At 45.8% G+C, this 23158-nt stretch overlaps 1 protein-coding gene across 1 annotated transcript in view; it reads right to left on the bottom strand.

Annotated features, from left to right (window-relative positions):
- Nucleotides 1–23158, bottom strand: part of XYLT1 (xylosyltransferase 1) — a 166118-nt gene that overhangs the window by 103268 nt on the left and 39692 nt on the right. The window contains exon 2 of the mRNA XM_079952376.1: nucleotides 10304–10342. Within this exon, the coding sequence (XP_079808502.1) occupies nucleotides 10304–10342 (39 nt within the window). The remainder of the gene's footprint in view (nucleotides 1–10303; nucleotides 10343–23158) is intronic.

Here is a 23158-nt window from a genome sequence, read left to right as displayed (position 1 = left end):
TACAGAGATGGAAAGTCCCAATGAAATACAGCTTTATTTTTGTATTCATAGCATTTATTTTGTTCTTTTTCTATATCGGGTCAGTTTTTGTTGTTAACATTCAATTCAGCATGTAGTCTCTTGAGAATGTACTTTATTTTATGAGGTAATGGCTGTTTTTGTGTTTTTTTAACCGCTTCTAATAATCTAAAGTGTAAATTGCCTCATGACTGTTGCTTGGAAGGCAATTAAGGAAACGACAATAATCGTCGTAACAAGAGCTTAACCCCACAGCTCCTTGGGTGGAAACGGCGACTTCCACCCTCTCCAGAGAAGATGCCAGTTCTGAGGCTTTGCCTCCAACACAACAACTCCAAGGCACATGTCCTTGTGAGGCTGCGACACAAGCAACTTGCCAAAGGTCACATTAAAAAGTCGCCATTCGAAGCAGGATTTAGACGGCACCCTGGCTCGCAAGTCGAAATAAGATGATAATGCTCCCAGTTTAATATCATTCTGACAGTTTTAAAAGGTCAAACTGTGAAGAATGCTGTATGTGCTCAAACTCTTTGATTGGGATAAATGATTTTTTTTTTATTTAAAAAAAATGTGGTGGGCGGCTGGGGGGTGGAGAGACTTCTGCCAGTCATCAGTTTGATGCCAAAAATAAAAGGTGGCGACCTCCATTTCTTCCAGCTCTCAAATGACATGTTTCTGGGTTTTCAAAGTCAGAAGAAAAAGGCAGCTTTGAAAGGTTACCATGAAGCCGATCTGGAGCTTACTGATAAAACTTAATTGATTTGTTGCTGCTTTATTATCAAGATTTGAGGTATCAGCTTTCTATAAAGTTATTTTCAGGTTGTACAGAAGTAGGGGCTATGTAACTTTGAAAGTTTACACGACCCACAGCTGTCCTATTAGGCTGCGTACAAACTATTCATTTGAAAAGCATGACTTCTGCCAAAGAATCCTGGGAACTGTGGTTAATCCCCCACAGAGCTATAACTCACAGTACCCTGAACAAACTACAATTCCCATGGTACTTTGGGGCAAGTCCTGCATGCAGCCTTCTTGAGCTTTGGCCATGGTTCAGATGTTTCCTTGGCTATAAAGATTTTGCGTGGACAGGAGGAGTCTCCCCAACCCCAGGCAACCCCCGAGTGGAATAATGACTCAAGACAACATGCTATGGGATTAAAATTGGCCACAACTTTATTAAGGCTCAGATTTAGGGAGAACTTGGCTCAGGCATTGGGTGTTTATCTTTCCCAGTCCCCAGCCAGGACTCTGGGAGACATCAGGGTTATCCAGAATGTGTGGGGATTGGGCTGGCTCTGGAGAACATATGTTCAAGCAGAGAGCCCGCCCCCCGTTTTGCCACCATCACAGGGGAGAGCAATGACAACCTCTTGGCGTATGGCCAATGCCTCCCCTCAAGACCCCTTTAACAGGGAACCCTGGGATCACTGCCACAAGGGGGGGGGTCACCGCTTTATGCCCCCCCTTTAGGAAGATAGTCTAAAGGATTCCGCCCAAGGCCTGAAACTGCCAAAGTTGTGACGTTTTGCTACGGGAAAGGCAAAACCTGCCAATGCAGGAAAATTCCTTTCCGACCCTTCAACAGCGACCATGATGTAGCAGCGCCCGCGTACCTGTGGAGAAGAGGCTAACCTAAACCATGGATGGGGAACTGTGGCCCTCCAGATGTTATAACTTTTGTCATCCCTGATCCACACAGCCCACCTGTGAGTCAACTGTTGTTGGGGTCTGCCTATGGCGCAAACTGATTCTGGTAGACTCCACCACCTGACTACTGGCAGAGGGTGCTGTGGCCCATCAGCCCCTGAACTGGATTTCTGACCCAAGATCCCTTAAGAGATTGGGAAGGGCATTCCTTCTCACTAATGTTGCATCCTAATGCCTCTTCTGCCAATAGAACGTTGTGAAGATTGCTATAACATACCCAGCGTGCACACTGATTGGCTCTTAAGTTCCCGCACAAATTCTCAGTCTCACATGCAAATGCAAAGCATTTCCTGCCATATGGGAGACTGAGACGCTGGCTGCTCTCTCCCTCCACTGCTGGGTGGCAAAGGCCAATCCCTGGGAACATGGAATTATAAACTGATTGATGTGGTTGACTTTACTGATTATTATACTGAATAATATTTCAAAAAATAATTTCTTTTACCGGATATCAGTGTCTTGATATTTATGTCTACTGTCTTATTATTATGAACAGTTTCAGTTTATTCCATTGTTCTGTGTATATTGTGGTGTAATTGTTTCACAGGCTGATGTGTTCATTGCTGTTACACGTTTGTCAGTTTTGATGAAAATTGCCTTGAGCATAATAATAAAAATGGAAAGGGAGAATATTTATGAAACTGACGTTAATAAGACTTCTGGAAGCATCAACAAGTTGGGAGTTAATACTATATCATTGTAAGATTTTCCAGTAAATCCAATTTATTAGTCTAATAGTACAAACTGCATGGTTAACTGCTGCCTTTCACTCATCCACCCACACCCCTTGCTGGCAACATATTCTAGATCAGCAATGGCCTGATAATCACTAACTCATCTGGAGAGTAGATAATGGAAGACCTAAAGGAAAGCCATCAACTGATTTGATTTTTTCTTGCATTTACTTTGAAGAACATGGGAAGCTGCCATATACATACAAAGCCAGACTACTGGTCTATCTACCTCCGTACAATCTATACCTGTGTTTCCCAAACTTGGGTCTCCAGGTTTTTTTGGATTACAACTCCCATCATCCCTAGCTAGCAGGACCAGTGGTCAGGGATGATGGGAACTATAGTCCAAAATCGGCTGGATACCCAAGTTTGGGAAATCCTGGTCTACACTGATTGACAGTGGCTCTGCAGGGTTACAGACAGAGATTTTCCCAGCCCTACCAGGAGATGCTGGGACTGAACCAGGGACCTTCTGCATGCAAGGCAGATGCACCACCACTGTGCAACAGCCCTTTGCCCCAAACATGGCCAACAGCAAACTAAAGCTGGTGGGCAACTAGCAATGTCCCATGATGCTCTTATCCTGAAATTGCTGCTCACAAGTATTGGACATATGGATTATAAGAGGAGTTATGAAATCAGATTTCTTTTTATCCACCCTTCCTTTCCAGTCCTTTAACACAGGGGCAGCCAGTGCCCTTCAAGTGCTGTTGGACTGTGACACCCATCATGGCATCACAGAATTGTAGAGTTGGAAGGGACCCAAACGGTCATCTTTGTGCAATGCCCTGCAATGCAGCCAAAACAGCTAAACAATCCCTGTCAGGTAGCCATCCAACCTCTGCTTAAAAACCTCCAAGGAAGGAGAGCCCACCACCTTCCAAGATAGTCCATTCCACTGTCAACAGCTCTTACCATCAGAAAGCTCTTCCTGATGTTTAGTCAGAATCACCTTTCTTGTGATTTGAATCCAGTGGTTTGGGTTCTACCCTCTGGAACAGCAGAAAACAAGCTTGCTCCATCTCCATGTGACAGCCCTTTAGGTATTTGAAGATGGCTTTCATATCACCTCTTGGTCTTCTCTTATCCAGGCTAAACATACCCAGCTCCCTCAACTGTTCCTGATAAGGTTTGGTTTCCAGACCCTTGATCATCTTGGTTGCCCTCATCTACACACATTCCAGCTTGTCAATATCCTTCTTAAAACTCTGGTGCCCAGAACTGGACTCAGGACTCCAAGTGATACTATTACTTCCCTTGATCTGGTACACAAAACCATTAGCTTTTTTTCACTGTTGCATCACTGTTGACTCATGTCAAACACTAAGACCCCTAGGTCCTTTTCACCTGAACTCCTGCCACACCAGGTGTCCCCCATCCTATATTTATGCATCGCAGCCGACCACTGCTGATGCTGCCTGGGGATGATGGGAGTTGGAGTCCAACAATATCTAGAAGGCATCATGTTTACTATTCCTGGCTTAGTACCACCATTATTCCTCAAACTTCTGCAGCCAGAGGTAATAGGGGTTTACAACCTTTCAAGAATCAGTTGCATTCAGAGCATGGACAATAGCCCTGGCTGAAAAGCTGACGTGCCAGATTCGTGAGACCAAAGGGAATTCTAACCCCCATCTTTGCTATAATGTGTGGCAAACATTTTTGGATTATATGCATCAAGAACATTGTGTTTATAACCTCCTGAGATCTCATGGCAATATACGGGGGGGGGGGACTGGAGTGAACTGTAAGAATTTGATACAATATTTTAAAGCAAAGTGGTTGATGTGTTGTGCAATATGGTGTTTTGTGTGTGATGTGGAAAATTAATAGATTTACATTAGATATTGCTACACGCACACAAACACACAAAAAATCAGCTGCATCGAACATTTCAAACCTGCTATGTGCTCTTCTTTTCAAAACATACACACATGGGAGTAAGTGCAATAGTTTAAGTCAGAACCTAATGCAGAGTTTGCTTGACAGCCATGGGATATTTCCTCCTCCGTACTTTCTGCTGCCAGCTTTGAACATGAGAAATATGGCTTCAGAAAAGAAGAAGAAAATGCAGCAAAAACCAAATATTTTTGCCTCCTATGATCAACTCTCTTGATGCTCAAACTCTGGCCCTTTCACAACATGCAAAACACGATCATTTGAGTTTTGTCTCCCCGGTAAGCCCTCCTTGATCTCAGTTCCTGCTTTTGAACTGCTTTGACTCGGTCTCAGCACCGCAAGGTACAAAGACGGCACACATGAAAAGCTGTTTCCCGGCCCCCGTAATAGATCTCAAATAAAAGAGACTAGCAAAACAGTTGGCTGAGAAGTCCCGGCTCTGAAACACACCCAGCAATTCCCCCATTTGCTCTTATCCATATGTAGAACCACACACTTAATCTCTATCTTAATTATTTAAGAACAGGTGTGCATGTGTGAGTGTATAAGCACAGTTTCTTCTGCCTGCTGGAAATATTTATGTCCTCCTGGAAAAAAAGTGTGTGTGTGGGGGGGGGACCACAGAGTCTTTGAAAGCCAGCTGGCATTCGCCTTGGCACTCACTTAGCAAGGAATTAATACGCATGAAGGCTGAACTACATTCGGGTTGGGGAAGGCAAATTAGAAGGGCAGATGCCAAAGACATTTTATACACGCTCTGTGGCTAAATGGAAAACCACAGGCCTCAGGCTTGGCAATTCCTGACTTTTAAAATGCTTGATGTCTACTGTAGTCAACTGTATGCATGCTCACATACATGCGCACACTACCTAGCTGTGTTCAGGGAGGAACTGAGGCAGGAAAGATTAACCAATCTCGGCGAGATTGGGTGCCATTTTGGCTCCCTTTCCCCAAACCACCACCATTAGCAATCATGTGACCAATTGGATAACTAGCATTTTTTACAGTTGCCACATGACTTTTGTTCCATGCTTCCAAGGAATCCAAGCTACAGTGTGGCAGCAGGACCTACTCTCTGGAATTCCCTGCCCATTGATCTCACTACACACATTTTTGCACACATTTATTGGGCTGGAGAACAGCATTGGAAAATGCAAATAAGATCCTGTTTTGAAGGATGCTTGCATTGTACTGTTCCAGAAAGTGTGAATTATTAGGCAGGTTCACTTTTACATTCAAATTAAATTAAATTTGTCCCCCATTCCTAAGAGGCATGCTGCTTTTAACCCCCCTTTTTTGTTTGTTTCTAAAGTAGGTTTACACTGCCTTGAATCATGTTCTCAGGGTGGTTTTAAAAAATGAATAAAATGATTAAAATACAACAATGCACACACTGCACCCACTGCTGACAAAATAAACTGAGGTCACAAAATCACAAAAGCAGCATCGGCAGAATCACTCAGCAGAACTGAAATCACATCTAAAAAGCTTTGGATAGGTCTTTGCCCGGTAGTAGTAGTAGTAGTAGTAGTAGTAGTAGTAGTAGTAATAATAATAATAATAATAATAATTATTATTTATTATTTATACCCCGCCCATCTGGCTGGGCCTCCCCAGCCACTCTGGGCGGCTTCCATAGAAACCAAAAATACAGTAAAATCACACGTTAAAAACTTCCCTGAACAGGGCTGCCTTAAGATGTCTTCTGAATGTCAGGTAGTTGTTTATCGCTTTGACATCTGATGGGAGGGCGTTCCACAGGGCGGGCGCCACTACCGAGAAGGCCCTCTGCCTGGTTCCCTGTAGCTTTGCTTCTCGCAATGAGGAAACCGCCAGAAGGCCCTCGGCGCTGGACCTCAGCGTCCGGGCAGAATGATGGGGGTGGAGACGCTCCTTCAGGTATACTGGACTGAGGTCGTTTAGGGCTTTAAAGGTCAGCACCAACACTTTGAACTGTGCTCGGAAATGTACTGGGAGCCAATGTAGGTCTTTCAAGACCGGTGTTATATGGTCTCGGCGGCCGCCCCCAGTCACCAGTCTAGCTGCCGCATTCTGGATTAGTTGTAGTTTCCGAGTCACCTTCAAAGGTAGCCCCACGTAGAGTGCATTGCAGTAGTCCAAGCGGGAGATAACCAGAGCATGCACCACTCTGGCGAGACAGTCCACAGGCAGATAGGGTCACAGCCTACGTACCAGATGGAGCTGGTAAACAGCTGCCCTGGACACAGATTTGACCTGTGTCTCCATGGACAGCTGTGAGTCCAAAATGACTCCCAGGCTGCGCACCTGGTCCTTCAGGGGCACAGTTACCCCATTCAGGACCAGGGAATCCTCCACACCTGCCCGCCTCCTGTCCCCCAAAAACAGTACTTCTGTCTTGTCAGGATTCAACCTCAATCTGTTAGCCGCCATCCATCCTCCAACCGCCTCCAGACACTCACACAGAACCTTCACCGCCTTCACTGGTTCTGATTTAAAAGAGAGGTAGAGCTGGGTATCATCCGCATACTGATGAACACCCAGCCCAAACCTCCTGATGATCTCTCCCAGCGGCTGCATGTAAATGTTGAAAAGCATGGGGGAGAGGACAGAACCCTGAGGCACCCCACAAGTGAGAGCCCAGGGGTCTGAACACTCATCCCCCCCCCACTTTCTGAACACGGCCCAGGAGGAAGGAGCAGAACCACTGTATGACAGTGCCCCCAGCTCCCAGCCCCTCAAGACAGTCCAGAAGGATGTTATGGTCGATGGTATCAAACGCCGCTGCGAGATCCAGCAGAACTAGGAAACAGCTCTCACCTTTGTCCCTAGCCCGCCGGAGATCATCAACCAGTGCGACCAAGGCAGTTTCAGTCCCATGATGAGGCCTGAATGCCGACTGGAAGGGATCCAAATGGTCCACTTCTTCCAGGCGTGCCTGGGTTGTTCGGCAACCGCTCGCTCAATCACCTTGCCCAAGAATGGAAGATTTGAGACTGGCGATAGTTGGCCATCGTGGCCGCATCTAAAGATGGTTTTTTAAGAAGCGGTTTAATAACCGCCTCTTTCAGTGGGTCTGGGAAGGCAACCTCATGGAGGGAAGCATTCACCACCCCACGAAGCCCATCGCCCAGTCCTTCCCGGCTAGCTTTTATAAGCCAGGATGGGCAAGGATCCAGGAGACAGGTGGTTGGTTTCACTCGTCCAAGCAGCCTGTCCACACCCTCGGAGGTAATAGATTGGAATTGATCCCACTCAACTTGACTAGACAGAACTCTAGCACTCTCCCGCCCTGGCCCTGCTCCCACGGTGGAGTCTACTTCTTCCCGAATCTGAGCGATTTTATCTGCAAAAAACTTTGCAAAATCATTGCAGGAGAACATGTGGCCCGTACTGGGCCCTGATGTCGCAGGTGGTTCCGCTAAATTGTGAACCACCTGAAAAAGTCTCCTGCTGCTGTTTTCTGCAGATGCAATAGAGGCGGTGAAGAAATTCTTCTTCGCCATCACTATCGCCACTTGGTAGGCTCGACGTTGAGCTCTAACCTGTGTCCGGTCAGATTCAGAATGAGTTGTCCGCCATCGGCGCTCTAGCCGTCTCAACGATTGTTTCATTGCCCTCAGATCCGTGGAAAACCACGGGGCTGTCCGGGCTCCATGCAATCGGAGAGGGTGCTTTGGAGCCAAACAGTCAATAGCCCTGGTTAGCTCCACATTCCAGCGGGCCACCAGGGAATCAGCTGAAAGGCCATCAACATGGGATAAAACATCCCCTACCACTCTCTGGAAACCATTTGGATCCATTAAGTGGCGGGGGCGGACCATCCGAATTGGTCCCACCTCCCTGCAGAGGGGATGGGTCGCAGAGAAGTCCAGTTGCACCAGGAAGTGATCTGACCATGGCACTTCTTTCGTTTCGCTTTTACTTAGTGTCAGATCACCAACATCCATAGAGGTAAACACCAGGTCCAAGGCATGTCCGCGGCTATGGGTTGGGCCAGACTTATTCAGGGAGAGCCCCATGGAGGCCATGCTTTCCACGAAGTCCCGAGCGGCCCCTTGTAAGGCCGTGTCGGCATGGATGTTAAAATCCCCTAGGACAACCAAGCTAGGTGTCTCCAGGAGAACATCCGCCACGACCTGAAGCAGCTCGGGCAAGGAATCCTTGGTGCAGCGGGGAGGTCGGTACACCAAAAGGAATCCTGTGCTGCCCCTATTGCCCAACTTCCAGAACATGCACTCAGAGAACTGGGTCTTCCCAATAGGACGCCTGGTGCAAACTAATGACTTCCTAAAAATCACTGCAACCCCCCCTCCCCGCCCACATGACCTGGGTTGCTGTGCGTAAGAGAAACCTGGTGGACAAGCAGCGGCAAGGACAGGCCCATCTGCTTCATCCAACCAAGTCTCTGTTACACATGCCAGGTCAAGTCCTCCATCCATGATCAAGTCATGGATGGCAGTGGTCTTATGAATCATTGACCTGGCATTGCACAGCAGCACCTTCAGGTCATGTGGGTATCCCTTGCTGATTCTAGTATCCATCCGGTCAGGACCAGACCCGGAGGCAGGAATAGTCCTCAGACAACGACCAAACTTGCCCCCTCTGTAATGACATGGTCTAGTCTTAGCGTAACTCCTCCTCCTACCCGTGATCACTGAGATTGGTTGTCCCAGTGCATCCCCCCCTGTGGAACATGCCCCAGCCATTTTGTGGGCTGGGGCCCACTCCCCGGCAGCTGGTTGTGTTCACTCAGTGATGAGGTAAAGTTGTGGTAGACACCACTCCCACCAGTACACTTTTTAAAAGCCATTCTATGCACAAGCTGCAAACATCCTCTTCCTTCTTCAACAGGTGGCTATGAAATAGCCACAGAAAACCACACAAGCCAAGTTCCTTTTAACAACCTCTAAAACCTACTGCCCATGGGCAAAAGGTGAAGCAGTTTAACAGCAGCTTCCTTGTGGATTGTGGAAATGCTAGAACTTAGCTAGCACTCAGCTTCCATGAACTACTGCTGTGACATCACAGCAGCTAAGCCAATGGCATAAGATCTGTCAATAAGAGTTAAAAGTTGTAGCCAACTCAGAGGAGATCTGCTGAAATTAAGTTTGTGAAGGCCACTAATTTCAATGGGTCTACTCTCAGTAGGACTAGCTTTGGATACCACCCTAAGAGATCAGGAGGCAAGGGCAGAAATACTTATTCTAGCTGCCAACGATATCAGACACACTTGAGGCAAACGGATTAAATCTGTGCCATCTCGCTGCATCCCTGTCACCAAGATAATTGTCCCCCCCCCACAATCAAAGAAATGAAGAAGGGAATTTAATGACACCATCACACAAAGGGCTGCAAATATATGACTCGGTCATTTATGGAAGCCTGATGAAATTGTTTTGTTGTTTATAGAGTTTGTATGGATGGTTTTATTGTTTCAGAGTTTGCTGAACTGATTTTATTATGCCTAGAGCTTGTGTGTCTGTCTTGTACTCTGTTCTCCCCACTCTTACCCACTTCAATGGCTTTATGGTGCAGAGTGGTCCAAAATTTTGTTTAATAAATAATAAATAAACTGAACTTGTCTCTCACTGAATATGTGAAACACTTCCCATCGTGGTGACCTTAAAAGCAATGTCTGACACACGATGCATTTTTTTACACTGAAGGTGAAAATCTGAAAAGAGACGCCATTGTCTTCCTTCCCAACGTGCCATCTGTCTGGGAGGATGAGCAAAGAAATAAAGAGACGATACAGAAAGTGCGGTACAAATAGGTTGCTTCACCTTCAAGGTGGGAATGACATCCTTAGAACTGACAAAATGTACACTTTTCAACAAGGCACAGTCGAGATGTAATGACAGGCGACATCCTGGCTTTGCTGGCTTTCAAAGGAAGGGCATGCCAGAACATCCCAGAATTTGAATAAAGACTTTAAGAAGAGGACATGATAATAAAGAACTAACCTGGGTTTCCAAGCCTTTGTAAGGATTGAGAGGCTGATCCTGCAAGAAGAACACAGAAGAATAAATGGATTATTTCAAAGAGGCCAATTGCAAGTAGACATACTTATTATTATTATTATTATTATTATTTATTAATATTCATAGTATGGGGGGGGGTTTAGTCCACAAACATTACATAAGCCAATACATTATTTTTCTGCTTTGTTTTTGACATTTCCCTTTCATTGAAATTCACTAAAATTAATTATCTAATTAACTGTGTAAGTTTCGGTTGCAGCAAATAGCAAGGGAAAAAAAAAAAAGATTTCATTGGAAGCCGAACTGTAGCAGAATAGAAACAGTGCTGATTGCCATGAATCCAGAACAGGATGGAAATCGCTGCCTCCTGACATTCCTGAGGATAAGCTGGAGCTCCTTCGGTCCCAGAACTGGGATCAAGAGTAGCTCTAAATCCCTGTCCTCTGGCTCAAGAGGAGGCTGAAAATGTTCTGGTGGTCGCCTCACTGCATAGCGTAAGGCAGTTTCCATTCAATGGTGTGATGCAGAAGGGGAGCAAATGCCTGCCCCACCCCTTAATGTCCTCAGACATAATTTCCAGCAGGACTGAAATGTTCAGCTCCAAGTTTTTATCTCAGTCAATGTATGTCAGAAATAATCCAAGAACAAAGGGTTGTATCCAATGCTAGTACAGTGGTACCTTGGGTTAAGTACTTAATTTGTTCCGGAGGTCTGTTCTTAACCTGAAACTGTTTTCTTAAACTGAAGCACCACTTTAGCTAATGGGGCCTCCTGCTGCCACCGTGCCACCGGAACACGATTTCTGTTCTCATCCTGAAGCAAAGTTCTTAACCCGAGGTACTATTTCTGGGTTAGCGGAGTCTGTAACCTGAAGCGTATGTAACCTGAAGTGTATGTAACCCGAGGTACCACTGTACTACTCTGCGTACTAGCCACTATGACCATGTGTTCCAGAACTCAAATTCTGGGAAGAAGATGGGAATTTAAGAACCCTGCCCCCTCCCCAAGCTCAATGAGATTTTTCTTTTTTTAAGGAAAATAGTTGTGTGGTTTGTTTGTTAAGTACACAAAAGAAACATGCACACTTCTGCAAAACATCTGTGCTTGATGGCTGCAGATATTCCTGCAGACTCGTTTTCTATCGCACCCCTGCTTAATTGGAAAGCTTAACGAAGTGAAACCAGGTCAATGATGCTCTCTCTTTCATCCATCACGCCTGTCGGAATTAGAAGGCTTCTGTTTACAGTTGGTTCCTGCTTGTCACTTCATGGGGGGTGGGGGCTCACCCCCACTCCCTCCGAGATGAAGAATTCTAACCATCTTGGTTATTGCAGCTACCTGCAAATCTACTCCTGAAGAGCCGCCGGCAAAATAGCAACAGGTAACTGTCATGCTCCTCTTCCTCTTTACGAACCTGATGAGGCATGGCTTTATAGCTGCACGATTCCATGCTAAAAGAAACATTAATAATTCTGGGAAGCAACTTTCGTATTCATCTAGTGAGGACAGGAAGCTGATCTATCTGGGTCCTCGGTATTGTCTATGCCTATTGGCAGAAATTTTCAGACAGGAGTCGTCCCCCCCAGCTATACAGTGGTACCTCGGGTTAAGTACTTAATTCGTTCCGGAGGTCCGTTCTTAACCTGAAACTGTTATTAACCTGAAGCACCACTTTAGCTAATGGGGCCTCCTGCTGCCGCTGCGCCGCCGGAGCACGATTTCTGTTCTCATCCTGAAGCAAAGTTCTTAACCTGAAGCACTATTTATCGGTTAACGGAGTCTGTAACCTGAAGCGTATGTAACCTGAAGCGTATGTAACTTGAGGTACCACTGTACTTCTTGGAGGTTGAACATGGGACATTCTGCATACAAAATCTGCATTCTACCACTGAGCTGTGTCCTGTCCTCCAATGACCAGTGGCTGCATTCGGTACTCGGGAAGTTGCATCATATCAAGTGAGACCACTGGGCCATCTAGCTGGGAGCTGCCTAAACTGACTGTCAGCTCTGCCATGACAAGGGTTGGACTACACGCCCCCAGCAGCCCATACCAGCTCTTTATGATTCTTTGATTGATGCGTCTTGCTTAGCAAAGCTACAGGGATGCAGTGACAAAGCTGAACAGGGGCATCTGCACTGCCAGGTAAGACCCAGAAGGTTAGCAGCTCAATGGCAGAACATCTGCTTTGCATGTAGAAGGTCCCAGGTTGAGTCTCTGGCATCTCCAGGTAGGGCTGGAAGACAACCTTGTCTGAATTCCTATTAAGTCCTTGCCAGTCAAGCTACATGGAACTGAGATAAACAGGTCTGACTCAGTCTGAGGCAGCTTCTGATGCCCTCTTCTAAGGTCACTTTCCTGGGCATTGAAAGAGTTTTAGGAAGAAGCCATATCAGTAGAGAGAAGGGTGGTCCTCTAGATAAGCTGGGTGGATGGAGAAGGGGAGCACTGAGCATCTTCCAAGCACTTCCATGCAGTGCTCTGGGAAGGCAAGAGGGTCCCCATCTCCAAGGCTGCTGGTTGAACGCCAGTTGAAGTCCCAACATAAATACGGCACTGGCCCTTACATGTTACAAGAAAAGCTACTTCAAAGAAATCACTCACATTTTGGTTACTGCCATTACCAGGACTAGTGTCGAAGCTGGCACTATTTGGTACCTGCAGAGGGCCCATTATTGTCCCTGGATGTCTTGCCACTCAACTCCTCCATCATCTCTTAGCATGTTCCTCTCTCCAGACAAATGTGAAGAGCAGGAGTGGGGAACCTCAGGCTCTCAAAACTCCCCTCAGGCCACACCTCCTCTCCCCAAACCACTTCCCTCACGAGTCCTCTCACACCCTCCTTGAGAGTTTTTACCTGGCGGGAATATGAATGTTGCTCTCTCTGGCGGGTGGTATGGACTGGGACCAGAGGGAAGGGGGGCAATAAAATGGGTAGTGAGGAGGAAATGGGCCCACTCAGGTAGGAGCTTCCAGTTTGGGCATCGTGCCCAAGGGTCCCCAAAACCTGGGTCCTGGCAATGGGCATTGTGACTACTGGCCAACCATTCCATTGTCTGGCAGATGGGTGGTTAAGCTGTCCAGAATGACTTTGTTCAGGCCCTGTTAACAGCTAAGGAAGGCAACATGAAAGGAAGAGCGGGGCAAGCTCCAGGTGCACCCAAACTGTATTCCAAAGAGACAGAAAACAATTATATACTTGGTTCCTGGCACCAAACTCACCTGTCAAAAGGAGGAATAATTAAACTATTCACTGCACTGGGTATCACCGTTACATTATTATGATAAAGTTGTCAGAAACTATTCATCGCTAATTTGATTTTGAACTCGGAGCCAAGGAAGACTTACGCTATAAGCTACACGGAACTCTGCATGGCCTCCAAAAGCAATCAAAAGCTCAACTCATGAAACAGAATTGCTGCTACTTTCTCAACACAGCCTGTCAATTAGAAAATTCTGGGCCCCTGTGAATGCTTTACGTTTCTTACCCAGCTTGTGGGCCTATTTATGGACCTGTCAATGGATTTTGACTAGGTTACCTGAAGAGCTGCCTGCATACATGGACAGCAGCTTGGGCCCCAATGCCCTCGAAGGGCCCGTGGGTGACACCTGCCCTGGACCCTTAAAAAAGGATAATGGGAGTTGTACTTCAACAACAGCTGGAGGGACAAAGGTTCCTCACACCTGATGCAGAGGTTTTTCCAGTAACATTTCCGGTTAGAAACAGATAACCTTCGCATCAAACACCAGCCCTGGACCACAGAGCTTAAGAGAATAGACCACAACGGCTTCTATTCTACAATTAAGGGTGCTATCCAATTAACAAAAGTGAAGATTTATACACACACACACACACAAAACAAAACAAAACAAAACAAACAAACAAACAAACAAACAAACAAACAGAATTTAAGCTGCTAAGAAGGAGGGAGAAAGAAAAGTCAAACATCATGGTGCTTGTAGACCATATTGTGTGGTCTCGCTCCCCAGGGTTCCACCATTACGACCTTGGCATGCAATAATGTTTCTTAAGTGTTAGCTTAACATGCTGTGAGATAATGGAATTCTAGGAGAGAGCAATGAAAATAGGTGGAAGCAAAGCTTGGGTTTGCTGCCAGAAAGTTTTGATGTCCCGGGGAGCCTTGGAGCCTGTCCAAAGCAGAACAGAGATGCAGAACTGCTGACTGAACAGAAGATATATGTGTGTGTGTGTGTGTGCATGCACAAATACCCTCGTGCATGTGCAAATACACAGAATAACTGAAAAGATTAAACTGAAACAAAAGCAAAAAACACACACCTCATATTTGAGACTCAGGTTCAAATCTCCATTCAGCCATGAAGTTCTTGGGCTGACCTTGGACCAGTTACCCTACCACACTTGGCAAAAGCAGTCAGCGGTGGGTCGGGATGAGATCTTGAAGACTGAAAAAAGAGCCCATGTGAAGTTGTCACCTGATATCATGGTGATGTCAGGTGGGCAACCCTGCCCACCTAAGAAAAATGGCTGGTGGAGGGTGGGACAGATCTTCACCAGGTTCAATCATGTTCCCCACCCCTGTTATACCTGCCTGGGGGCTCAGGCAGAGGTCTTTCCTTCCCAGAACCTGCCACTTAATTCTTTCAACTGGAGATACCATGGATTGAACCTGGAAATTTCTGCATCTGCTCTACTACTGAGCTTTGGGGGACTTTTTGATCACATAAAAGGTGAGTAAGAGAGGACACAATAAGAGTGTATGAAGATGGTAAGCGTGTGGATAAATGATAAAGAGCGTGGATAAAGTGGGCTGAGAAATATTATTCTCTCACACACACAGAACTAGAACTTGAGGCCATCCAACAAAGATGAAGAACAAACAACCAGAATAACCACACAGCCCACAGTTAAACTGAATGGAACCCAACTCCAACAAGATGGAGTGACAGCCACCAATTTGGATGGCTTTAAAGGGGGACCAGGCAAATTCATGGGGGGACAAGGCTATGTTCTCCTTCCACTGTTGCTGAGAATCACAAGTGGGTAGAGTGATGCTATGCTCAGGTGCTGTTTGTGGACTTTCCCTAGGCATCTAGTTCACCATGGTGAGAACAAGATGCTGGACTAGATGGGCCTTTGGCCTGATCCAGCAGAAGGGCTCTTCTTGTGTTATAAGCACAAGATTTGCAACAAGTCCCTGGGAAGACCGCCTCACCGCAACCACAAGATGTGTAGAGTATAGACTGCAGTTATTCAGAGGTTGAGAAACTACACACTGCACATTTCTTTAGATCAGACATTCCCAAACTTGGGTCTCCAGCAGTTGGACTACAACTCCCATCATCTCAAGCTAGTAGGACCAGCGGTCAGGGATGATGGGAATTGTAGTCCAAAACAGCTGGAGACCCAAGTTTGCCTCCTTCCTCCCAAATGAGACACCGGGTAAGGAAAAATACCCTTTTTCTCAGTAACCAAGGAATCTGAATAGAACCCTGCTCCCTCGCCTATTTGCTTCCTGCAGGAGGGCCAGGATGGGGGTTGGGAATGAAGCAGGATTTGCCAAATCCTCTGCAAAGAGGGTCTTACACAGAGACCCTCCTTTCATCCTCTCCTACCTCCCGGCACCCTCCCTCATGAATGGCAGCTGGGATATTGTTAGCAGGAGATGCAAGAGAGGGAGAAGAAGAATGAAAGAGCTCATTTACGTAAGCAGCCCCTTCCGCTCTCTGCTTCGGGGGTTAAACCCTGGGCAATGCCCGACTCACGTGAAGCCTTCCTATTTGCCAATCTGGCAACAGATGCCATGCCTGAATATCATATATATATGTGCACAAACTCTCTTTTTAAGCACACACACACACAAGCAAACAAACTCGCACAAACACACACACACTTCTCCAATACACAACACCCTGACAAGAATAGCTTCTTTCTCTCCTCAGCTGGACCTGCTCCTACACAATTGAGAGCTATTTTGTGGCTGGAGAACCTGCAAATAGCCTTGGCACCCAGCGCCACACTTCCTGTCTAATGGGCAAAGAGACACCGTGTGCCGTAAGCTGACGCGTCGCCGTTTGTGCGGCTGTCAAAGCGGAAGTTATCGCATCTCGTGGGCCAAATGAGAGAGGCTGGGGTTCGGCGTGACACCCTCTTGCTTCAACTGCCGCTAAGAAACGTCCTGTTTAATCAAAGCATGGGGTTTGGAGGGGGGAAGTGGGGGCTTATTCTCACAGGCAGGAAGGCCAAACTCAAAACGTTTCAAAGTACTGGGGCATCTTCCAGCACTATTGCAAAAGGAACAGCTGGTGGAAACGCACATTTGACAGGCACAATGGATGCCTTTCAAGAATGGGAAGCAATGGTGTGGGCTCTCTCTCCATCCCTTCTTCTTTTCCTTCCCTCAAAAACTTCCACTTCAACAGCTTTGTTTCCAGCAGCTTTGTTTCCAAGAGGTACTCTGTGTCAAAGACAGCCAAGCTCAGAAAAAAACAAACCTGTAGCCCAGGGCCTGTGAGACAGTCTGGGAGCAGCTGTCATAACTGCAACAGCAGGACATGTGAGAAAGCAAAGCCAAAGCTCCGGGGTGTGTCATGACACAAGGGGGCAATTCCTGGTTGAAGCCTAAGGACCCCTTCAGACAACCTGTTGATTGAACTTTCATCCAGATCTGCTTGCAAGAAGCTTTATGCAGAGGTTAGGCCACAGCCCCTTCTGTCCCTATTTTCCAGCGACAGTCCCGGATTTACAGAAGCCATCTCGGTTTCCCGTTTGATCCCGGAATCTCCCACTTTTCCTTAGGACGTCTCTGTTTTCATCAGAGAAATGTTGTAGGGTATGGAGTTATGCGAACCCTGAGCCAAGGTTGTTAACTATACAACTTTTAGAAGATATCTGAAGGCAGCCCTGTAGAGGACTTTTTTAAAAAATGTTTAATGTTTTGTTTTTATATATGTTGGAAGCTGCCCTGACTGGCTGGGACAACCCAGTTAGTAGTAGTAGTAGTAGTAGTAATAATAATAATAATAATAATAATAATAATAATAATAATAATAATATAATAATAATAATAATAATAATAATAATAATAATAATAATAATAATAATTTATTTATACCCCACCCATCTGGCTGAGTTTCCCCAGCCACTTTGGCGGCTCCCAATCGAGTGTTAAAACAATACAGCATTAAATATTAAAAACCTCACTAAACAGGGCTGCCTTCAGATGTCTTTTAAAAATAGGATAGCTGCCTATTTCCTTCACATCTGATGGGAGGGTGTTCCACAGGGTGGGCGCCACTACTGAGAAGGCCCTCTGTCTGGTTCCCTGTAACCTCACTTCTCGCAATAAGGGAACCACCAAAAGGTCCTCAGCGCTGGATCTCAGTGTCCAGGCTGAACAATGGAGGTGGAGACACTCCTTCAGGTATACTGGGCCAAGGCCGTTTAGGGCTTTAAAGGTCAGCACCAACACTTGGAATTGTGCTCGGAAACGTAATGGGAGCCAATGCAGATCTCTCAGGACCAGTGTTATATGGTCCTGGCGGCCACTCCCGTTAGATGAATGGGATGTATGTGATTGAATCCCTCCTGCAAAATGCTGGTAGTTTGGAGGCAACTCAGGACAATGTTTTACAGGGAGACATCAGGTGACAACCTCCTACATAGAAATATTAAAGAAAGGGAACTCTCAAAAGCAAGCCCCCCTCAGCCCCGATTTGAAATCTTATGAGTAGCTCTGAGGCACATAGGGCCCTGCTCACAGCTAGATGCTGACTGAAACCTGTGTTTCCACTTTAAGAGGCTGCCTTACACTGAGTAGGACTAATCTACGCCAGATCTTAAACTTTGCAATTGGGTTTCCACATCTGTATTTTTGAGAAGCCACATTAAGTGCGCCCTGTATATGCATTCTCTCCCTCCCCACCTCCGATCTCCTCATGATTTTAAAACTGCATTACAATTCATCCCATTTAAATATCTGGAGGGCAGAGAAATTACCAATCAGATCCTGAAATAATCATCTCATCAAATAAAATAAAGGTCAAACGTCCCATTGCCCAGATGATGTAAATCATTAATCTCTAGCAGCAGTTGGGGACTGCTTTATTTCCTTCAAAGAAAGGAAGATAATGAGCACTGAAGTCAATTGGAATTTCAGTGATAAAACATTAGCCCAACAATGTGGTTTCACTGAATGTGGTTTGTTGCATACATGCAAACAAAAGACGTGCTCATGTTTCCGTTGCTTGATTCCTGCTGGAGAGTCCTACGTTATATGGCTTACCCACCAAACGGCCACTCAGTGCAGCAGAAGGAAGGCAAATCTAGTCCTAGAAAAGGTTAGCTGATGTTTGGCAACAGCCAGGTTATCCCAATGATCAGCAGGACCTTCCGAAAACTCAAAAGACACACCAAGATGAGTCACAGAGCAGATTTTATGAGCAGTTAACATGGAATGTTGTTGTGCATAGATGTCCTTAAACTGGAGGTTATGCGGGAAAGGGCTATGGCTCAGTGAGGCAGCATCTGTTTTGTATGCAGAAGGTCCCAGGTTCGATCCCCAGCATCTCCAGTCAGGGCTGGGAACGTCCTCTGCCTGAAACTCTGGTGAGAGGCTGCCAGTCAGTGTAGACAATATGCAGCTAAGTGGACTGATAGTTTAACTTGGTACAAGGCAGCCTTGTATGTCCTCTAAATTTTGCCTGGCAACACCCTTGCACATCAATAAAGTTTATGGAAAGACCTAACTGATGTGGCTTATTACGAAAAGATTTGGACCATCAGCTAACGTAAACATCCTTTTGAAGAAGGTACAAATATCATGAGAATGTGTTAGCACAGGGCGGCCCTCGCATGCAGCCCTCGCAGCCTTTTTGGGTGGCCCTCAGCAACATTACACCCACCCACCCACCCACAGCCCCCATGCCTCTTTCCCATTTCCTGGCTTTGGGAAGGCAGCATGAGGGGTGTGTGTGTGAAATTTTGGCCTCGCTCCCCACTTCCGCGTCACAAGGCAGTGGGCAGCCTTCAGGTTCCATGTTGAAGTACTATTGCAGTCCACGTCACATGAGAAGTTGGGCAACCCCATCCATAAACAGTTTTCAACTAAAATCTGAAGGCTCGAGATCAAGCCCAACATTCAGAGGAAGACAAGCCAGCTTCCAGCCAAAAAACTGCTGCTGATAAACACCTCGGCATTTTAAAAGGGAATGCAAGAAATCTGAGGCATTCCATGTAATAATTAAAACATTATCCCGGGCCACCCACCACACTTGCTGGGGCTGATGGGAGTTGTAGTTCAGCAACTTCCAGAGGGCCAAAGGTTCCCCACTGCGGCATCTGGAACAAGTAAACTGGAGTCTATAGACACACACACACAAATGGGAAAACCTAGATGTTGTAGGAAAGAAAGAGCAAAAATGCCATTTTTATATTTCACAAGATGCTTCCTAGGGGCTCCAAGAGTACTCAAATCCATCAACAAATCCACGGAAAGCTATACTAACACTGTTCTATGAGACAATTCTCCCAGGTCCTCTTTGCTCCCTGCTTGCCCGAGATGGCGGCATCACACAGCTGTCCACTGGAGATATTTGAACCTGTCAGTTACACAACCCAGCTATGTTGTATAACATGTTACAGGGAGAGCGATCACCAGTGTTTTAATTTATTAACGAGCAGGTTTATCTTTCCTTTCAGGAGCTGACACACAATAGGGCTGCGGCGATACTCAGCTTGGCATTTGCAAAGCCATCTTTCCCCCGACAATGACACAAATGATACCGTTTAATAAAGAGAACTTGGAGAAGCCTGCAGAGAGGGAGAGGGAGCTGGGGTGATTTTCAGCTTGGGCAAATGGGGACGTGCCATCACTCACACGAAAGACACCAGAACCAGAGCCCGCCCCCCCACCCCATATAACAATCAATAAGATCACTCTCTAAGGTCTCCTTCAGGCATCCTTTCTAATGGGCATTCGTGGCTTAGGATGGTACTGGGGCAGTTATATGTGATCGTGCTTTTGATACTGTTTGCGCTGACAAAACTTTCAGGGCAGACATGCTGTTTTGTTTCCCATCAATCCATGTCCCCTAACTTCCTGCCGAAATGTTCCAGTTTGGGGTTTTCTTTTATACCTCTTGTTTTTGTTGCACCACAGTGCTAGAGTGGCCCCTCCAGACGACAATAATGCTGTAATGTTGAGGAATCACCCTAGAACTAACAAAGTGGAATGATGGATGGATGGTCCACCACTATGAATCCACCACTAATGCAATATTATCACATCAAAGACCACCAAGACAAGAACGCTAGACAGCAACCCATACCAGTATCTTTAGAGGGAATTTCTGGATGTACATTGGAGGTCATCTTTTTGTTCTCCAACAAATACATTTCACAGAAAATTAGTGGAGAATTCCATAGCTCTGACTGAACATCAGCTTGTCCACTCAGAAACAAAAGCTTGTTGCAAAATTACAGCCAGGGCTGGGAGAATCTGCCAATTTCAATTTCTCTGTTTCTCATTTCCCCAACCTTTAGTTCAGTTCTCCACATTTCCAAGTGTGCTTATTATTCCTTTTAAAAAAGGTTCGAATGAAAACACACAAGCATTTTAGTGCAAATTTCTCAAATTGTACACATTTTCATACACAATATCCCAACTATAATGCATTTTATGTGTTATTTCCCTTATATATGCATTTCAATGCACATTTGACCCTAGTAAATGCTCTTTTTCTACACGTTGCTTGGCTGGAGAACTGCATTGTGAAATACAGAGAACTTCAAAGAATGGCTGTACAGTGGTAGCTTGGTTTACGAATTTAATCCATTCCAGAAGACTGTTCTTAAACCAAGCGTTCTTAAACCAAGACGTGCTTTCCCATAGCAGCGGGGGACTCAGATTACAAATGGAACACACTCAACAGGAAGCGAAACATATTCTGCTTCCAAGGCAAAGTTCACAAATCAAAACACCTACTTCCGGGTTTGCAGCGTTCTTAATCCAAGTTGTTCATAAACTAAACTGTTCTTAAACCAAGGTACCACTGTATTTTGGTTTGCATATTGCTCTGGAAAGGGCAAAAAATGTGATTTCACCTTTAAATGTGAACTGAATCAAATTTCTGCCCCATCATTTTCAGTGGCTGAGTCACAGTTCATGTCAGAGGCTAAAGGGAACAAGAAAACAAAATGCCGTAGTGGTATAAAGGCTTCCCTTCCTGCAATACTTCCTCCAGAAAGAGAACTAACTCGAAGCCTGGTTGTTTCATTATCCTTTCCCCCAAGGGACTATTACAGAAGTACTACTTCTTGTTTTAAGCCTCCCACAGAGAAGGAGAGAGAGGGAGCTAACTCACAGCTGGGTTCTGCTCTCCGTTCACACTGGCCTAAATCCAAACCCTAACATGAGGCATGCTGGTTTGTAACACAGTGCAATCAGTTCAAACATTCAAGAGTGGGATTGTGTGTGTGTGTGTGTGTGTGCGCGCGCGCGTGAGAGAAAGAATTATTATATTTACAGGACAAGAAAAACAAAACACAAACTCACAAGTGTTGGTGCTGACTTTTAAAACCCTAAACGGCCCTGTATACTTCAAGGAGCGTCTCCAGCCCCATTGTTTAGCCTGGACTTGGAAGTCCAGCTCCGAGGACCTTCTGGCAGTCCCATCACTGTGAGAAGTGGAGTCACCCAGGCAGAGGGCTTTCTCGGTAGCGGCACCCACCCGGTGGAATGCCCTCCCATCAGATGTCAAGGACATAAGTAACTAAGCAACTTTTAGAATACATCTGAAGGCAGCCTTGTATAGGGAAGTTTTTTTAATGTTTCATGTTGTATTGTTGGAAGCCGCTCAGAATGGCTGGGGCAACCCAGTCAGATGGGCAGCATGCAGATTGTTGTTGTTGTTGTTGTTGTTGTTGTTGCAAGAATATGCAGCTACCCTTACAGGGATCAAACTTGCAACCTTAGCATTATCAGCACCACACTCTAACCAACTGACCTAATAATCCTCCTGCCTCTGACTGTGTAGACAGAGCATCTTATTTACAGTATGTTACCTCCACCAATCCATGCTAAAGGCTTCCTAAAATGTGCAATTGTTCTTCACCTACTTTGTTTTTGGGGGGTGGGGAAGTGGGGAGTCAACTAACAGCTGTGGTGTGTCTGTGTGGACTTGGTATTGGGACTGGCTTCTCTCCCACTTCCCAAGCTGATGTTCTCAGCAGAAGAGAAGCTGCTCTTTAGCCCTCAGGGCCAGAAAAGCCATTCTGGGGAAGGCTGTTTGTGTTGGGACTACGAAGCAAAAGGAAAGGGTTAAACACCAACACCACCGCAAGCAAATGTGTTTCGTTTTGGGTCTACTCTGAGTTGCTGGATACAACCCAAGAACCTTTCCCTTCATTAGTATAAACTTAGGTTGTTTGTGGAAAGACCAAACAAGGGCAACCCGTGTTGTTTACATCATTTGTAAGAGCACAATTCAGGAACATAGTGGATTCAACAACACTAAGCACTAAAAAAAAACTGGATACATGGCAATTCAAACACATCCTTTCCACAATATACAAAAAAGTCTGTTAATCTGCTGCAGCTTGGCTGGATGGTACATTATCTTCCCATTCTGCTTTAAAATTCCTGCCTGCAGGATGAAAACGCTGCCTCATGGAGATATGAATCTGCAATGTTATAGAAGGTCATCTTCAGATTCAGCTTCCCATAAAAGAGCGACACCGGGGGGTGGTATCCAGTTCAGGGTAGACCCACTGAAACGAATGGCTCTAACTTACTCATTTCCATTGAAAACATGTTCAATATATGCACATTACCTGTGATGTGTTACGGAGCAGAGAACAG

This window comes from Podarcis cretensis (genome assembly GCF_951804945.1).
Source record: "Podarcis cretensis genome assembly, chromosome: 14".
Classification (NCBI taxonomy): Eukaryota; Metazoa; Chordata; class Lepidosauria; order Squamata; family Lacertidae; genus Podarcis; species Podarcis cretensis.
This window is presented reverse-complemented; position numbering and strand designations above follow the sequence as displayed.